At 44.9% G+C, this 19,871-nt stretch overlaps 1 protein-coding gene across 6 annotated transcripts in view; it reads left to right on the top strand.

The window, feature by feature from the left end:
• Positions 1-18,321: 18,321 nt before the first annotated feature.
• The window catches only part of TRA2B (transformer 2 beta homolog), a 33,426-nt gene continuing 31,876 nt past the window's right edge, over positions 18,322-19,871 (top strand). For 4 of the 6 annotated variants that reach the window (XM_053307395.1, XM_053307396.1, XM_053307398.1 and 1 more), the window contains exon 1: positions 18,322-18,483. In XM_053307395.1, coding sequence (XP_053163370.1) covers positions 18,448-18,483 — 36 coding nt within the window. In that variant the 5' untranslated portion in view covers positions 18,322-18,447. The remainder of the gene's footprint in view (positions 18,484-19,871) is intronic. The other 2 variants (XM_053307394.1, XM_053307393.1) reach the window with 1 other exon arrangement.

The raw sequence follows: 19,871 nt of genomic DNA, 5'->3' as shown, positions 1-19,871 counted from the left end.
ACACCGGCTGTCACTCATGGATATGGCATTTGCCTCTTCAGATGAACACCACTGTAACCGTGAGCAGTGCACTGACAGGGGTGAGTGATGGGGCTGGGGCAAAATCCACAGCCCTGCCTTAGATGTTGTACACAAGTACATCTTTTATGATAACATTTTAATCGGGCTTGAGTTAACCCCTTATTTGACTACTGTGGTGACTGTTATGTATTGTCCTGTGGCAGGACTGGGACTGAAAAGGAGAACAAGCTATTGGTCTCACCTAATTGATTCAACTAGCCTGCTCCATAAAGATGTGGAAGGTGTGGCAGAATCATGGCAGTGCTCAGAAGAGCATTCATGGGTCGAAAAAGTCAAAGTTCAGGGCACTCTGTAATTGCACAGCTGCTTACTGTTCTCTGACACGCCAGCAAGCGTCTTGATGAGCCTGTCTCATGAGTGTGAGACAGTCTTGGATACTTAATCTACTGGAATAACTGGAAGCACAATGTTCCTTTCAAGGCTATTTTCTCTCTCTCTTGGTTTTATGAGTCATTGCTAAAACTTTGTTTTACCTGCTTGTTAATTTTATTCCTAATGATACTCCATTGAAGAGTCGCAAATGCTAATAACAGTTCATGAGCATTTATTTGGAATGTACATAGAAAGGGAATATAATATAATGCATCACTCAAGCAGAGATAACAGCATTCCAGCAAATGCTTTTGCTACTAATCCCAAAGCAAACACATTGAGACAGACAGTCCTTCCCCCACCCCTCACACCCACATGTGTCAGGAAGCACAACTTGTGCTACGAGGAATTTGTGAGTGCCTTTCCACATGGTCATCCTGATCCAATAGGAAGCACTAAACATGCGAAGAGGGGCTGTGCACAGTGCACAATTCCTCCTTCTGGGTCAGAGCTAATGTGTTCTGAGCACAATATATGTATTGCTCAATGCATGTAATTCATATTTCTCCCCTTAAGGTTAACACTGTGTATCACTTTAAAAAAAACAACAGCTGTGCTATATTTTGTACCTGGGGAAATGAGTTTGGCATCTATGTGGAGTGTGATTGCATGATGGTCACAGGCATCTATTGATATTGTCTATGACATCATCCCACTTTATGAGCTTCTCTTCTAAATGCATTTGCTTGTTTGATAATCTCTTTTGTGACTTTGCATTCCTCAGCTGTGCAACTTCAGCTCTGGAATATTCTTCTAGTTCTAAGTGCTAGGGGTACATGTATTTTGAATGCCAAGAATTCCAGGTTCAATCTTTGGCATCTCCATCTCCAATCTTTCACCTCCATGTGAAACCCAGGAGAACCACTGTCAGTCATAGGAACATAGGAAGCTGCCATATACTAAGTTAGACTATTGGTCCAGCTAGCTCAGTATTGTCTACACAGACTGGCAGAGGCTTCTCCAAGTTTCTCAGCCCTATCTTGGAGATGCCAGGAAGGGAACTTGGGACCTCCTGCATGCAAGCAAAAAGATACTCTTCCCAGAGTGGCCTCATCCCCCGAGGGGAATATCTTGTAGTGCACACATGTAGTCTCCCATTCAAATGCAAACCAGGGCAGATTCTGCTTAGCAAAGGAGACAATCCATGCCTCCTACCACAAGACCAGCTCTCCTCCTGCACTGTTGTCAGTGCAGACAACACTGCACTAGATAGACCAATGGTCTGACTCACTATAAAGTGACTTTGTATGTATACAGTGGTATATAACATTTAATGAAATTAATAAGAAATATAATAAACATGTGGAAGATACCATCCTCTAATTGGCATCTTTATTCCTTTGATGGCATTGTCCAAAAGCAAAATTCATAATAATTAATGAGCACAATAACAGTATGTGAAACAACCAAAGCCTATATAGTTTTAATTGACCTATTTTAAAATATATTGCTTCATCAGGTAGAGAAATGATGGCTGATATGATCATAGCAGCCAAAATATTATATACTAAATATTGGAAGGAAAATACTGACAACTAATGCTTAAACAATGGGATCAGTACTGAGACCAGCAGTTTATGCACCTGGGGCAGATATACCAAATAATGCTCCCCCTGCCTACTTTTGTATTTATTTATATTTATATACTGCCTGTTATGTGCATCTTTAGGCAGTGCACACAATTTAAAACACAACAAATAAAAAACAGAGTAAAAACAATTAAAACAAGTTAACAGAATAAAAAGTTAAAACATTCTGATAGGATTAAAAACAATTAAGCAGTTTAAAATTAATTTCAGTTAAAAGCCTGAGAAAACTGGTGTGTCTTGAGGGTCTTCTTAAGAGCAAACAGAGGAGCTGCTCTTAATTTGACAAGGAACATATTCCAAAGCCCCGGGGCAGCCACAGAGAAGGCCCGGTCCCGAGTCACCACCAAATGAGCTGGTGGCAACTGTAATCTGGTCTCTCCAGATGATCTTAAGGTGACAGGGTTCATGACAGGGAAAGCACTCTCTTAAGTACCCTGGACCCAAACCATTGAGGGCTTTATAGGTAATTCGCTCAGAATTTGTATTTCGCTCAGAAACAACGGCAACCAGTCCAGTTCTTTTAAAATCGGTGTTATATGGTCCCTTTGGGTTCTGGTGAAGACCAGTCTGGCTTCTATATTCTGTATCAATTGTACTTTCCGGACTATGTACAAAAGCAGTGCCATGTAGAGTGCATTGCAGTAGTCAAGCCTGGAGGTCACCAGCATATCCATCACTATTTGAAAACCACAGGGCACTGTGGGCACCAGGAGTCAAAATTGACTTGACGGCACACTTTACCTTTACCTTCAGAAATGGGCGTAACTGCTGTATTAGCTGAATCTGATAAAATGCGCTCCTGGACACTGCTTCAACCTGAGAAACCAGAGAGAGTTTTGGATCCAGGAGCACTCCCAAGCTACATACCTGATATTTCAGGCGGAGTGTAACCTCACCCAGAACAAGAAGATTTAAAGATCTCTCAGGTCTCGACCCCCCACAGTCAGTACCTCCATCTTATTTGGTTTCAACTTCTGTTTGTTATCCCTCATCCAACCCATTACCGCCTCTAGGCAGGCATTTAATGGAAGTTATGCCATTTCCTGATGAAGCTGATATGGAGAAATAGATTTGGGTGTCATCAGCATATTGATAACACCCTTCACCAAACCTTCTGACGATCTTTCCCAGCAGTTTCCTGTGGATGTTAAAGTGCACTGGAGACAGTATTAAGCCTTGTGGAGCTCCATACTTTAGTGCTTGCTTTGCAGAGCAGCAGTCTCCAAGATACACCATCTGGAATCTACCAAAGAACCACTCTAAAACAGTGCCACCTAGTCACACCTCACTTAGGCGTCCCAGAAGGATACAGTGGTTGATGGTATCACAAGCCACCAAGAGATCCAAAAGGATAATCAGTGTCACACTCCCTCTGTCAATAGCCAATTGGAGATCATATATCAGGCCAACTAAAGCAGTCTCAACCCCAGAGCCTGCTCAAAAGCTGGTTTGAAATGGGTCTAGATACTTTGCATCATCCAAAACTGCCAGGAGCTGAGAGGCCACCACCCACTCAGTCACCTTGCCCAACCATGGGAGATTAGAAACAGGTCTGTAATTAGCTAACTTTGAGGGATCCAATGAAGGTTTCTTCAAAAGTGGTTTAATAATAGCCTTCTTAAGACAAAGAGGCACCCTGCCCTCCCTCGGGGAAGCATTTATAATATTTACCGGACTCTCTCTGATAAGATTATTATCAGATGAGATAAGCCAAGTTGGGCAAGGGTCAAGAGAACAGGTTGTAGGGCATATAGTTCAAAGCAGTTTACCAACATCCTCAGGAGTCACATACTGAAAGTGACTTGCTGTATAAAAACTTAGCTTCTTCCATTTTATAAAACAACTGCATTATCTAGGGCAGAGATGCCCATTCCCATCCACTGTGCAAGATGGCTGGACATCCCTATTCAGATTATGAATTGCAGAGGAGGACACATTGGACATTATGCTTCTGTATGCACATCATAACCTGATCTGCTCCCAATTCAGCAACAGAAATGGCATAAAGAAACCTCCTTCCATGTATGGATCTCCCCTTGATAGACTGGGGCAATTGTGAGTCATTTGCCCAGAAAAGCACAGCAGGAAGTCAATGCAGTTCCAATCCACACAACCATTCCATTCTTGGAGCAGCCACAGGGCTTAGATCAGGATATTTTTAAAATAATCTCCAGGATTGGGTCTGCCTTTGCTATATTGTTAGGAAATCTGAGTCTAGTTATTATAAATAACTTATCACTATGGTTTTGCCCTATGGTAAAGCCAAGTCAGTGTGCCTAGGATTTGAGAAAGGAAGGGTAATATTCTTAAATGGCTGAGGAGGAAGACCAATTAATGTGAATGAGTCATTGAGGGTTCTGCAAAGATCTTGTGAACTTGGGGCAGCCATAAGAGTTTAGTAAATCGACATGTACACACCTCCACCTTATGGGAGGGACTGATGGCAGAGTGTTAAGAAGAAAAGACAAGCAGCTTGTGTGAGGCCACTTCCAAACAGCAATTAAAAAGTGCCAGAATACAACAGCACTTTTCCAAGTGCAGTTTTACTCTCTTTGCACACACACCAGCAGTTTTGAACAGCGTAAATCTATTATCTGTCTTATATGGACAGCAGGGTCCTATTGTGATTTTCTCAGCGCCACCTGCTGGCCAACTCTTGCTTTCCATGAAGAACTGATTTATACTTTTCTAGTGAATGGTTGTTCTTCATGGGAAGCAAGAGCTGTCCAGCAGGTGGAGCTGATAAAATTGTGTGAGGACTCCCCTATCCATATAGACAGAAAATGGAATCCCACTGCCAAAGATTATGGATGCCTGCTTGTGTGTGTGGCAAGTTTTCCAAGCACAATGTGCTTGGAAAACTGCTGCTCCAGTGCTTTTTATTGCTATCTGAAACTGCTCAGAGACAGAGAATGAATGGGAAAGCTGAGAGAAAGCTGATGGAAGGCATTTTAAGGTACCACGGTGTCTCCCCAGGAATCTCATATTATCTGTTATTGCTTTTTGGAGTGCCCTGCTCTTCACCTCCACTGTTGACCTCCACAGTACACTGAGAATCCTGAGAGTAGATTGGAGGTGCACAACTTAAGTCTTCCGACTGTTTATGGTCTATGACTCCCATCATCCCCAGCCACAGTGGCCAATAGTCAGGGATGATGGGAATTGTAGTCCAACATCTGCAGGAGGGCCAAAGTTATGCAGCCCCAGAGTAAATGGTTACTAAAGTGTCCAGAGTAACATTTCAAAGATACTGGAGAGCTCTGGTGTTTGTTCTATAGAACTCTGACATTGGAAGAGCCAATAGTTGAAAATAAGAGGTGATATAAAGGACAAATTATATCTCATACCCCTCTTAGAGAAGAGACTTCTACTCTATTACTACGTTCTTCCATACCCAATTCCAGAACAGAAGGAGGAAATGACAGTCTGAAATATAGACTATAGAAGGCACTTGCTTGGGTGATGGACCTTCAAAGGAAATCAACGGAGAACAAACACCCAACTATCATTTTTGCCTTTGAAATGTTAGCGTGTGTTTACACAAGCATACAAAGCATGAATTTAGCTTGTTATGCAGTGGCACGCAACGCAATGTGCAGTTTCATTAAATTCTGGGGCCAGTGCCCAGGAACTCATGCTGTGCAGGAGACTACATTAGGATTATGCTACTGATTTTCCCACATCCACTGCACAAGAAACCATTTCATCTCCTTTCCAAATGAGCTGCTTCTCATTCAGTCTTTGTACAGTATGGAGCAGAATGGGTGAACGGTCAAAAACCTTCCAGCAATGAGGTCAAGGTGATGCCAGCAGGGTTGTTCAAATATGTCACTGAGAACCTAGAAATTTGACATGTCAGATGGTTCTGGCTAGCTTCTTTGCCTAGGGGCTCACATGGCAACACAACAACAGGGTGTAGACTGCACAAACATTACATCCCACCATGTGTGTAACTTTGCACAGTATAATTCAAATCAGTATAATTCAAATCAGCACAGTATAATTCAAATCAGGAACAAGCTAGAGTTCAGCAACAGTTACTAGCAGGGCTGGCATGGTATTCATAACACCCCTTTTTACCCACTGTAGAACTAGTTATTCTCACACTGCTTGTTCTATTCTATCAACATATATCACATTGCAGAAGATAATAATAATAATAACAACAATTCAATTTCTATACCGCCCTTCCAAAAATGGCTCAGGGCGGTTTACATAGAGAAATAATAAAGATTGCATAGAAACATAGCATGCTGCCTTATACCAGGTCAGATCATTAGTCCATCTACCTCAGTATTGTCTATAATGAGTGGCAGCAGCTCTCCAAGGTTTCAGGCAGGAGTCTTTACCTACCTGGAGATGCCAGCGATTGAGCCTGGGACCTTCTGCATGCAAAGCAGATGCTCTACCCCTGAGCTACGGCCCAATTCCCCTGGTGGAATTTGTGACTGTTTAGCAAAGCACCAAGAGGAAGCTGCCCACTCCAGTTACGAAGTAGTGCAGAGCCTTATTGTTGCAGTTAGACAAGAACAAGCATGGAGATTGTAGTGCAGTATAAAGTAAATAAGATTTATTAGGTTAAGTACATTCGAGATAGAAAAGACCTATCCTAACTATGAGCTACATAGTGAATAGGAGGTGGGGGAGAGAGATGCTCCCATCTGTTCTTCAAGGAAAAGGAAACAGAACTTACTTGCTACAGGAAATACCTGAGGAGTCAAGGCAGAGGTCAGAAAGTAGAGGCAAAGCAGGGACAGGTAAGGGGACCCTCACGAACTACCTCTACACCCAATGCCCCTAGTGGTCATTAGGACAGATGGTGCGAAAGGTCGATGCACTGGAACTTCCTCTCCAACATCCCCTACATCAGCCACTGTAACTTTAACTTTTGTATTGCATTGTTTTAATTGATTGTTGTGGTTTATAATCGAATGTTGTAAGCCGCTGTAAACTTGCTGGAAAGAGTGGGATAATTAAAACAAAAACAAAAACTACAACTTGAGGTAGCTAACCAGTAGGGTTAAATCATAAGTTAAAGGCACATTTGCTTATTTTAAAGGTAATTTTGGGTCTGAAATAATGCATGGAAATTAAAATATTAAAGATGATCTTTCATTCTAATAAGTAATAGCTTTACAGTAAAATCCTACCCTCAGGTTACACTGGTTGGAAAAGGATAGGATTTCTACTCAGTTCCTTATGGCAATGTAACATATGCCAAGTTATGTCAGCATAGGAAAGTTATAACTATGTTACAATGGTGTAACTTTAAATCAGTCTTGCTCTATGCCATCACAGCTAAAACAGAGTAAGCAGAAGGGACTAAGAGGAACTGGGGGGCATAGTCGGGAAGATCAGATGATCACCTTAGTCCAGTTCCTATGCTCTCCCAGGGCAAAGCTCCCCGCTCCTCTACCAGCATAAAATTAATTAGAACAAAAGTGCTGTTGCAAATAAATGCACACCCACTGAACTCAAGCAGAAGTCCCAAAAGGGCTCCCCCACCTCCTGCTGCTCTGCCCCCAGAGCAACAATGGACTAGTCATGACCTGTTCATGAATTAAACTGTAAATTACCACATGCCTCCTTTCTGAATCTCAAATCTGTTTTGAGGTCTTGGAAGTGTACCCATTTATTGAAATTTACTTGATTAATTGGTTCAAGCGCAGATGATTCATTAGCTCAAAAGACTTTAATCAGGTGACGGCCCTTTATAAAAACAAATATGTGAGACTTGCCAGCATACATAAAAATACACACATCTGATCTGAAGCACAGTTTTACAGTCATTTCCAATCGCTTACTTACACATGCCACCCACCAAAAAGGATTCTGCAAACATTGCTAGAAATCACTAAAAATATTTGTTTGAACAAAAATGTGTATCATAAGAACATAAGAACAGCCCTGCTGGATCAGGCTCAAGGCCTATCTAGTCCAGCATCCTGTTTCCCACAGTGGCCCACCAGATGTCTCTGAGAAACTCACAGGCAAGAGGTGAAGGCATGTCCTCTCTCCTGCTTTCCCCCTAGTAAAGGTAAAATATGCTGTCAAGTTGATTTCAACTCCTGGCGCCCACAGAGCCCTGTGTTTTTATTTGGTAGAATACCGGAGGAGTTTACCATTGCCTCCTCCCGCACAGTAATGCCTTTCAGCATCTTCCTATATGGTTGCTTCCTGAAATAGTACCAGCGGGGATTCGAACCGGCAACCTTCTGCTTGTTACTTAGTCAAGCATTTCCCCGCTGAGCCACTTAACTGTAGAATCCAGAGAAGAGAGTTGTGGTATGCAAGGACAAGACAGTGGAGTTAAATCAGGAGCCTCTACTCCATGACTGGAATAAAAGTAACTAAGCACCATTCAAAAGCTGGCCTGGATCAATGAACAGATTGACCAAAAACACCACAAAGACATAAACCTGAAAAACAAAACTAACACTAGAACACCAGCAAGATCTCTGCAGCACCTCAGGTCATCTTGCTCTCCCACCTCACAAATCCCACAGATTCTATAAAGTGGTAAATGTAGGCTGAAGAAACCTCAGGTAAAAAAGTTAACTTGTGGGGTTGGAACATTGGCAGATGTTGCCCTCTGGTGTCCAAATGAATGACTTCCTTTCTGTAAAGCCAAATGACAAAGTGTGTGCCGGTAAAGATTAATGCATAATGCACAAACTGTGCTGCATTCCCACATTTTTTTTCATTGAACTCTATACATCATTATGGCTCTTCCGTGAGCTTTTTCCCAAGCTGATAACAGGTTTTGGATAGTCAGGGAGGGAGCATCTTCTCATCCTGCTTTACATCCTGAACTTTTCTTTTTACAGCAGTTTCAAGTTCCTGGAGATCAAGTTTTGGCATCTTTTTATACAAACACCAGTTTGCAAGTGACAGATTTTCTGGAGTGCAGGGGTTTGCATGAAAGAGTGATAAGGAAGGTGCTTTAGATCCTTTATCATTTTGGTTGCCCTCTACTGCACCTTTTTCACATTTCACAGACATGCATTTCATGATGAATGTGTATATGAAATTAATGAATGTGTATTAGAAATTATAAAAGATGGCTCACACAATCCAACACATCCACTAGGTAATATCAAATCAAATTAATCATGAAAACCAATGTATTAGATGAGACGAATATGCAGATGAAGGTGATATTTGAGTTAATGTGATTGTTCAGTTTGAGAGAAGTTAAAGAGAAGTATGTTTTGCTCTATTGGGCTTTATTTAGGTGGTATGGCATCTTTTGTTTTATAAAGGGCACTGAGAATCTTACACAGTAAGCCAAATCTAAAAATCCATTGGGGTGCACAGAGGGAAGATTTCATGCAGAACATTGTTTAGGCTCTATAGTCTGCAGGGAGGCTTCCACACTTGCATTTTCAGAGCCATTTTGGAAAGTATCCCATAAGTTCCATCTGGGCTGTATGAATGTTTCCTAGGTGTTTGCTAACTAACTTCCATATTTCTACAACTTCTTTTTGCAAAGATCAGCTAGTACCTAGAAGTGAAATGTTTGGCTGTACCTAGTTGTAAGCTCCTATCTTATATGAGTATCACAGCAAGTGGGACCCCTCAACTTTTCAACAGTGTAGATCAGGTTGTATTTCTTCTAGTTAGCTTCCTTTGGATAGAAGACCTCTGGAGACTTTGCAATATTTGTTTATTTACAAGTATACAGACAGAGGTCAACATCCCCACTAAAGGTCAGCATTTAGTCATCCAGAGCACTACTGCACACATGGGAGTGGGGGTGATTTTGCCAATTTCTTATTCCCCCAGAAGCACTCTTTAACACCCCTGAAGATGTCCCTGAGGAAAGCAGAACCATGACTGCAGGGTATGTCCCCAAAGCTGGTACACCTGCAGACCTCACCATATCTCCACATGCAGCTGAATGCACAGAGGGTAGGAGTATGACCATCTTTCCATTAACTCCTTCAGCAAATGAGTTAACAACCTAAGTTAACTCAGTTAACAATTCAGTTGACAATTCAGATCAAACTGAATTGTTAACAACTAAATTGGTCAGCTGCCTCATTCACCTTGTGGACTCCTCAGTCAGCCCCAACTGGGGTCTCTGCAGGTGGGTGTTCGAATGAGTCAACAGTACCTTACAGCTGATAATCAAACAAGGTGCTCACCTCCTCACACACAGCATTCAGAATGTCAATCAAAATTACTTTAAGCTCCTCATTCAGGCTTGTTTTAAGGTCTTTGAAGAACTGCTGTTGTGACACTTGAATTTCTGATTTCAGGAGTGAAATCATTTCCAGTTTTGTCCACTCACCAACTTGCAGTTTCTCCCCAAAGAAACAATACTCCATTTGTTAACAATAATGTCAAGCATTCCCCACTTCCCTATGTGGCAAGAAATTCTAAGGGTTTAGATTACTTAGGATGAGAGGAGTACTGGAGATAGAAACATTGGTACTTAGCATGAAGAGTTCTTTTTCTTAGGCGGACAGAGGTCATCAGCTTCTTAGTCTCGGTTATCAGTCTTCACATGGCTCCAGACAGAATGGGTTAATTTTTTAACACAAGGTCTGTTGGAGGAACCAGAAACGTAGTTCCGGAACTGTAGCACGAAATTAGTTATGAGGATAGGAGAAAGTACAGACAGGTATACAAGCCCGAAATGTGAAAGGGTAAATAAAGGAAAACTCAGTGTAAGTAGAGAAAGTGGATAGGTAAACTGTAGCTCCCTGAGAGTCATCTCTCTCCACCCCAAACTGGCACCCAATCCCCTGTACACATCTGCAGGAGGGCCTGATGACCTCCGTCCACCTAAGAAAAAGAATCCTTCATGGTGAGTACCAATGTTTCTTTTTCCTTAAGGAGGACAGAGATCATCAGCTTCTTAGTCTAGGACATACCCAAGCCAGCTGATTTGAGAGGGAGGAGAGTGGATGATCTAAACCACAGTTTCTCAACCACCGGTCCCTGGACCGCTGCCGGTCCGCGAAGGGTTGAGTGCCGGTCCCTGACTGGGAGTCAACCCCCACCCCCAAACAACTCCAATCAAGGCACTCACTTCCTCAATTTTGCACATGGCATGGAAGAGGAAGAGGAGGAGTATCACAGAGGCGTGGGACCCTGCTTCCGCCTTGCCTCCACGTGCTGCTGAGATCTACAGCTATCTTATTCCCTGTCTTTACAGTTTCAAACTGTATGCGGTGCGGGGGCATCGAGGAAAAGGCATGGCAGTGGGCACCACTTGAAGGGTTGCTGGTTCTTTCATGCTCATTGTTCGCAGCCAGAGGTTGGTTGATCGAAACCCAGCTGCCTGTTGCGGCCGAGGCGCCTTGAGAGGGAATGCTGTTTCCCTCTTACATCGGTGGGGCATTGTGGTCCCTCGGCCCCCTGTAACCCCCCTGGTCTGCACCGCCAGTGGAAGACGGCAGTCCCCTTTGTGACCTCGCCAGGGGGTGGAGCCTCTGGCCAGGATCATGCCGTGGTGAGGGCTAAGCAGCGGAGGGAGGGAGGAGGGCCGCCTTGGCTCGGGCTTTGCAGAAAGGGAGTGCAGGTGGACCTTCTTCGGGGGAGGGGGAGCAACCACGCATACCAAGGAGGGCTAAGTAGTGGAGGAAGGCAGCATGGTGCAGGGGAGAGGCAAGATACCATTTTGTGTGCATTCATGCAAAAGGGTCATTGGATGAATGGCACTGGAATGAAGTGATCCTGGGGATTTGATGCCCAGGGAGGTTCGTGTCCGATCTTAACTAAAACCAAAACCAGCTGCCTGTTGCGGCCAAGGCATCTTGAGAGGGAATGCTGTTTCCCTCTTGCTTTGGTGGGGCATTGTGGTCCCTCGGCCCCCTATAACCCCCTGGTCTGTACCGCCGGTGGAAGACAGTGGCCCCCTTTATGACCTCGCCGGGAGGGGGAACAACCTCTGGCTGGGATCACGCCACGGTGAGGGCTAAGCGGTGGAGGGAGGGAGGAGGGCTGCCTTGGCTCACATCGCAGTGATGCGCGGGCAGCATGTGGGACCACGTAAGCTGCGTGGCCCCAAAGGCAGGCTGATGTGATTGGCACATGCAGGGGAGTTGGGAGGGGGGCGCAGAAGCGTGCACTGCAAGAGAGGATGGGGGAACACCTGCTACACTCTGGTGCGCAAGCACAGCGGCGGCAGCTCTTGGACCCAGGCGACCTTCCAAGCGCGGTCTGGTGCACCATTGCGTCACCCACCCTGAACAGTGCCTCATCTCCCCAGAGAGGAAGACGAGGCATCCACCACTACAACGCCCCACGCCATCTCAGAATTGCCACCTTCCCTTTAACACCAGGTCCCCACCACTCTTCTTCACATTTTCTTTCACCATTAAAAAAAAAAAATTCACAGCAACTGCCACGTAACTGTTTTTAAGGAGTTTTGGAGGAGCTGCACAGGTTTCATTAGGTCTGCCTCACAAAGTGCACATCTAAAAGCAGGATCTAGATCAAGCCAGGTGACCATGACCAAGCAGCATTGACACAAATGAGAGATGACTAAATTAATTTCAGTGGGTGGTCCTGACTGGATCCGGCCCTGTGACTACACAACTCCTGCTAAAACTCCACCTCCATCAAGAGAGGGTTAAACTGTAGACTTCAGGCTCTACTGACAACCTACCCAGCTCTCCTCTCCTCCCCTCCTTTTTGCTTTGCTTGACATCCCGCCTGATGAAGAGTTTTGGGGAATTCAAAAGCTTGCTTGTGTGTTGTTTTCGTTGGCCCCATGTAGCTTTTGAATTTTTCTAATGGCCCAAAATCCCCTCTCCATTGAGTAATCACAAGCACCCCCACCCCCACCCCGCACATACTGAAGACATACTGGAGACATATTTGTTCACCCAGGCTTTTAGATTCAAGGGTTCTCAACCTTGGGTCCCCAGATGTTGGTGGACTTCAACTCCCATAATCCCCAGCCATAATGACCAAATGCCATTGTGGTTGGGGGTCATGGGAGTTTAAGTCCACCAACATCTGGAGACCCAGCGTTGAGAACCCCTAATATTCCATGTTTGCAAAAGATTCAAAATTTAATTATTTTAATGCTTATATTATTTTAATTGTAAACTGCCCAGAGATGCAAGTTTTGGGCAGTATAAAAGTCTGTTAAATAAATAAACAAATACATAAATAGAAAAATTAAACTTGAAACCCCTTTACTAACTGCTGGTCCGGGAAACTGCGCATGAAGAATGTAGCGGTCCTTGAAACTCTGCACGAAGAATTTAGCAGTCCTTGCCTCCAAAAAGGTTGAGAAACACTGATCTAAACTACCTGCTGAAGAACTGCGCACCTCAATGCTGCCTGGGCCGCATAGAACAACAACATCTTATAGTGTTTGATAAATGGTGACATGGAAGCCCAAGTGGCAGCTCTGCACTGCATGTGGAATTTGCTGAGACCCCTTCGGGGACCATCAGGTCAAGGGCTTCATAATCCAACATGATGGTTGCCCTTATCCAGCGTGAAATTGTAACCTTGGATACCGTTTTCCCCAAGGAGGATGGCAGGAATGACATGAACAGAGAGTCTGTCTGCCAAAGGGGGACGGTATAAGGGGCAGTATGCTTTAGGTAAATTTTAAGGGCCCTGAGCACATCCAGCGTGTGCCACACTTTTTCCTTAGGATGTGCTGGAGAGGGGCAGAAAGAGGGAAGGACGATGTCCTGTGCTCAGTGAAAAGTTGAGTTTACCATTGGAAGGAATGTAGGGTCTAGCCTACTTCATCTTGGTGAAAAATGCACAGCTTATTGCTAGATAAGGGCCCCCAGCTCAGAGACCTTGCACACCAAGGTTCGGGCCACCAGGAAAAGCACCTTGAATGAAAGTAGTTTGAGGGATACTGAGTGCAGAGGCTTGAAGGGGGCATTAAGGACCTTGTGAAAGTCTCAAGAGGGAAACCTATGAACTGGTGGTGGTGCTATATTGGTGGCTCCTTTAAGAAACTTCCAAAGATGAGCATGCAGGAGTGATAGCATATCTATCCTGTGAGCGTTAGTATGGAGGCCAGAGCTGACATTTGGCAACGTAGTGTGCTAGGACGGAGCTTCAGGTCCAGGCCTGATTGTAAGAAAGCCAGCCCCTCTGGTATGCCAACCGAAAGGGGAGAGACCCATTTTCGGCGTGCCCATCAAGAGAACGCTACCCACATTGACTGGTATATTCTACTAGTAGATGGCCTTCTGGATACCAGGATGGTATCTTGTACTGCCACAGTATCCAGCCTGTGCTAATGTGAAGTGCTCAACCTCCATGCAGAGAGTTGAAACCACTGAGGATCCAGGTGTCGTATGGGTCCCTGTGAGAGAAGATCCTGCCTCCGGGGAAGGAACCAAGGTGAACAAATGGAAAGGTTCATCAGGTTGGAGAACCATGGACATCTTGGCCAATGAGGCACTATCAGGATCAGCTCTGCCTTTTCCAGGAGTGCTTTCTGGATAACTTTCCTGTTTATGGCCAATGGTGGGAAAGAATAAAGGAGGCCTAATGACCATGGTGCTATTAGAGCATCCATAGCTTCCACCTAAGGGCATTGGAACCTCGTGAAGAATCTCTTTAACTTATTACTGTTTGCAGATTTAAATAAGTCCACTACTGGTTGGCTGAGTATCCTGGTCACCTGGAGGAACATGTCTGGATGAAGGGCCCATTCTGAGGGCTCTATTGTCTGGTGGCTTAGCCAGTCTGTGTGTATGTTTGACATCCCACTGAGGTGTTCCTCTGCTATGGACTGGAGATGTTCTTCCATCCAGGCAAACAGGAGATCTGTTTCTTCAGTAAGTGTTCTTGACCTTGTCCTACCCTGGTGGTTGATGTGGGACTTTACCATGATGTTGTCTGTTCTGATGAGGACATGTTTGTTTCTGATGTGTGGTCAGAAGTGGAGTAACGCTAGGCGGATTGCATGGAGCTCTAACTGGTTGATGTTGTATTGAAGCTTGTGATGTGTCCACTTGTCTTGCATTGGTTTCCATAGTGTGCTTGTCAGCTGGAGAGACTTGCATCCATTGTGATGGTCAAGTGGGACGGAACTGAGAGTCTTAGCCCCCTGTCTAGTGCTGGAGATAGCCACCAGCTGAGGAATTCCTAAGGCTTGCTGTTCAATGGAATCTGCATCTGTGCCCATTCTATGATGTTGTGTTGGTGAGGAAGTACGTACCACTGTAGAGTTTGTGAATGCCAGCAGGCCCAAGGGACGCATTCTATGCACGCTATCATCAACCCCAAGACTTGGACTAGGTCCATCAGATCTGCCATGTGCTAGAGCAGAAGAGAGGCTGGGCAGAAGAGAGGCTGAATTGCTGTCCTTAACTTGAGATTGCATTCTGTCAGCAAATAAATAATTGATTTCTGAGTGTTGAACAGTGCTCCCAGATGCTGTAGTGACTGGGAAGGTACCAGTTGGCTTTTCTGGTAATTGATCACAAAGCCATGATCCTGCAACATCTAGATTTTATTTATTTGTTTGTTTGTTAAATTTATATACCACCTTTCATTAAAAACAATCTCAAGGCAGTTTACAAAAGTTAAAAAACATACAATAAAAACAACAATTAAAAGTGTTAAGCTAAAAACATGCAACAAATCTGATTTAAAATATATAAAATACAAAGATAAAAACTATTCACAGGTAAAACACACAGAAGCAGCAATAGAAACAATCATGCAAAGGCCTGGATAAAAAGCCCAGATTTAACAAGCTTTCTAAAAACTGTGATGGTACGTTGTGCATTTAGGTGTGCCTGTGCTTGGTTCGGAGATCTGATGAGCAGAGGGGCGGAGCCACCATTGGGTGAACAGGTTCAAAGAGGTGTTTCCCCAGCGGCCACAGCCAGACACACCCCCAGCATCTGAAGTCAGACTGGGGGAGGGGTCCCTCTCCTAAAAGGGACCATGCGACCCCATTTGAGACCGAAATCGGCCGACGCTTGCTTGGCAGTGCGGCCGGAGTAATTAACCTAAGAAACATAGCCTTTGCCCATCCATCCAGGGCGTTGCAAAAGACTCTGGAAGCTTTTAAAGGTGCTTTTGTATTTTCCTACATACCTGTTCCTTGCAACTGGGTAACCATGATTTTTAAAGCATGCCACCCCAACATCATTCGGGGTGCTTTTTGAAGTATTCTTGTAACCTACTGAGTATTTTTACCTGTAAATAAAAGCTGAGAGAGCCTCAGATGGAAGCAGTCTGTAGCATAGGCGACTATGGCCGGCTTAAGACAGGTGCCAAAATGGCACTGGCACAGTTGGGAAATGACTTGCCTAGTAAGCATGAGGTTGCCAGTTTGAATCCCCACTAGTATGTTTCCCAGACTATGGAAAACACCTATATCGGGCAGCAGCAATATAGGAAGATGCTGATATCAGGCACATATCTATTATTGAGCAGATGGGTTCAAAGAACCTGGGCCCCCAAGCTCCAGAGGACACTCCACTCCATTTTCTTCATTATCTCCCTCACTCAGAGGGGCTGCCGGGGAGAGGGGCAAACACAGGCCCCCTCTCCCTTAGCTACACCCCTGGCTGATATCATCTCATACTGTGTGGGAGATGGCAATGGTAAACCCCTCCTGCATTCTATCAGACAACCACATGGCTCTGTGGTTGCTAGGAGCTGACACCAACTTGGCAACACAACTTCACTTTTAACCTTAGAGACAGTGGACATAGAGGAATATTTCTCCCTTTCTCACACTAGAACCAGAGGCCATCCCATTAAACTGAAGGTCAGGAACTTTAGGACCAACAAGGAAGTACTTTTTCACACGGCGCATCACTAATCTACTAGATGGTTTTTAAAAGGGCTTAAAAAAATTCATGGAGCAGAACAGGCCTATCAAGGGTAACTTGTATGGAGGCTATAGGCCACCTCCAGCCTCAGACAAGATGCCTCTAAATACCAGCTGCAGGGGAGCAACAGCAAGAGAGAGGGCATGCCCTCACCTCTTGCCTGAGGGCTTCCCAAAGGCTTCTGCTAGGCCACTGTGTGAAACAGGATGCTGGACTAGATAGTCCTTGGGCCTGATCTAACCAGCAGCAGTTGTCCAATCATGGCTGCTGCCATTCACTGCAATTCGAGTAACTGCTGTAGCACTGCTGCTCTGGGGCGTAACTATTATAGGGCAAGGGGAGACAGTTGTTTGGGGGCCCACTGCCTTGGGGGCCCCCCAGAGGAAAGTCACATGACTGACTCCCCCAGCCGTGCACCCCTCCCCGGGCTTCCTTCAGTTGTATTCATCCTCTAGAATTGATGTGAGTGTGAAGACCTGGAGCTACCAGAACAGCATGTCTTTCTCTACTACCATTAAATGACTTGCATCTTCCACAATTTACAAAACCTTTAAAAAAATAATTTAGGATGATGTTCTATTGTGGCACATAGGAGATTATATATATATATATATATATATATAACTTCAGTGAGGGCTTGCTATTTTAAAATCTTGTCTCTGGGCCCACTCCAACCTTGCTACGCCCCTGCTGCTGCTTGTAAAACCACTTGGCCTCAACAGCATTGGAGCTGTCTACACATCTGCAACTGCCCCAATGCAAATTGCTGCATCACCCAGATGCTGCACATCATGTCAGCCACTACAGCAAAGTTATGAACAGTTTTTACAGTAGCCACGCACCACAAGAACTAAACTCTTACTTTCATTTGCAAACAAATATGCTTCTTTATCGATGGGCAGAATCCAGTGAAAAGAACAAGAAACAAAAGTCCAAGGACAGCATTTAACTCCAGCCCGTAAGACAAATATTCTAATATTTTAATTCTGTAAGGATGTTGCTATATATACCGCATTTGGGACAAATTCCAAGTACATACCCTACATAACCCTCAAGACACACCTGTTTTCTCAGGCTTTTAATTGAAATTAATTTTAAACTGTTTAATTGTTTTTATCCTAAGACATTGTTTTATCTTTTTTATTCTGTGAAATTGTTTTGTTTTTACTGTTTTATATTTGTTGTTTTAATTTATGCACACTAAGAGATATCAGGGGGTACATAAATATGATAAATAAAATAAAAAATAGATAAATAAAAATAAAACAATAACGAGAAGTTCCGAATTATTGCGTGTAAGTATTGCTATACCGTCTTTCTGCCTTGAAGAACTTTGAGCAGGAACACAACCTTTGCATACCACCTCCGCTAAGGGCATCAAACAGTGGAGGACGCCCTTCTCAACAACTGAACCACACGCCCCCGAGCCGACCCGCCTCCATGTGAGGGGTGGGGCGAAAGGCGGAGCAAGTCAGAAGGCGCGCGGCGCGCTCGAGGAGAGGGGCGGGGCCTCCACAGTTCTGTTCCGTCGTTCGTCACTTCCTCTGCGGAGAAAGCTCGCGAACGGACGGTTTGGTGCTGCTAACTGCGATCGGTGTCCAGCACTCCGAGGCGGGAGGATGAGCGACAGCGGGGAGCAGAACTACGGCGAGCGGGTAATACGCAGCGCCTGCGAGCGCCGTTTAACCGGCCCGCTCGATGATGGAAAAAAGAGACGCCTGCTCGTCCCTGTTTCCGTTTGTTTAACCGCTTTCTCTGCTCGGGGTGCGGAAGAAGCTGCTTGTGCACTGATGGGGGGGGCGGGTGAGGGCGCGAGCTGGGAGGGGAAGGAGCCCCGAGCTGGGCAGCTGTTCCAGCGCCCGGAGGCGGCCTAGCGACTTCTCCTCCTGTGTATTGGGTTGGCGCGAGAAAATGGCCCACCATTTCCTGCAAAGAGGGCGCTGTTACGTATTGCTCTATGGTGAAGCCCCGCCGCTCCCGGCGCCATCTTGGACTGGTGACCCGAATGAACGCGCCGCCGCGAGGACAAAATGGCTGCTCGGGGCTTCGCGCGCTCCTCCGAGGATGCGGCCCTTTGGGCTGCCTCTGCTGAAGAAGCGCCTTCGGCTCCCCCTGAAACATCAGGGCTTGTGCTCGATACTCCCAACGAGCTAGTACGAGTAAAGAGGACTGTGCTTGGGGTCTTCCCCCCACCCCCGCCGCCGCCCTTGTAGTTTCTTAGAAGCCCTGGCTGTAACCAAGCCTCAAACGCCAGGTTTCTGTTCCCGCGCGCGTAGGGAGGAGGCTTTTAATTCTTGGGCAATTGCCCTTAACATGGAAAGCAAGCACCTTGAGAAAGAGAGCACGCGGCGTCCTCCTCCTTGATAGCAATCTCCTAGCACGTGTTGGGGTCTTCAGATGTAGCAGCGTATTGAAACACTTCTGGGTAGACATACGGCATGCGATATAACTCGTTTGCTAACTTTAATCCGTGGTCGGATTAAAGCAACGACTGTGAAATAAAGTCACAAGGGAGCCGATCAGTAATCTAAAAATACTGCAAGTTCCATTTCACAGAACAATACTGGTGCGTCTGTTGCAAGCAACAATATTCTCCTGAATATGTAACATGACTGGATTTCATGCTCTTTTAAGGGCAAAGAGGGAGAGAAAAATTAAAGAATTACTCTAGTATTTGTGTAATACATATCAAGTGATCTCAGTACTTCACATTGTAGTAAACTACTTCAAACCTGTAAGGTAGGCCTATATTTTCCCTATATTGCAACTGGGTCTTAAGCCACCTTGACGGTTGACTGCCTTGCTCTCAGCTCAGAACCATGTTATTAAAAAGTAAACTTGCTCAGTAGAAAAGGCAAGATACCTGCAGAATTTCCTTCCCCACTGCATTGTAACTATGATTTTAAAAATGAAATTGTAATGCATACTTCTGTCTTGAGGCTAGACTTGTTTGCCTCTTGCTCCAGCTGAGGTTTTGACTTGGGAATTCTCCAGGCCCAGTCAGCACTAGCTGTTTATGTGCAGTGGTACATAATACACCTTT

Source organism: Hemicordylus capensis, chromosome 3, assembly GCF_027244095.1.
Source record: "Hemicordylus capensis ecotype Gifberg chromosome 3, rHemCap1.1.pri, whole genome shotgun sequence".
Classification (NCBI taxonomy): domain Eukaryota; kingdom Metazoa; phylum Chordata; class Lepidosauria; order Squamata; family Cordylidae; genus Hemicordylus; species Hemicordylus capensis.
Note: the sequence above shows the minus strand (reverse complement) of the source record. Positions and strands in the feature narration are given on the sequence as shown.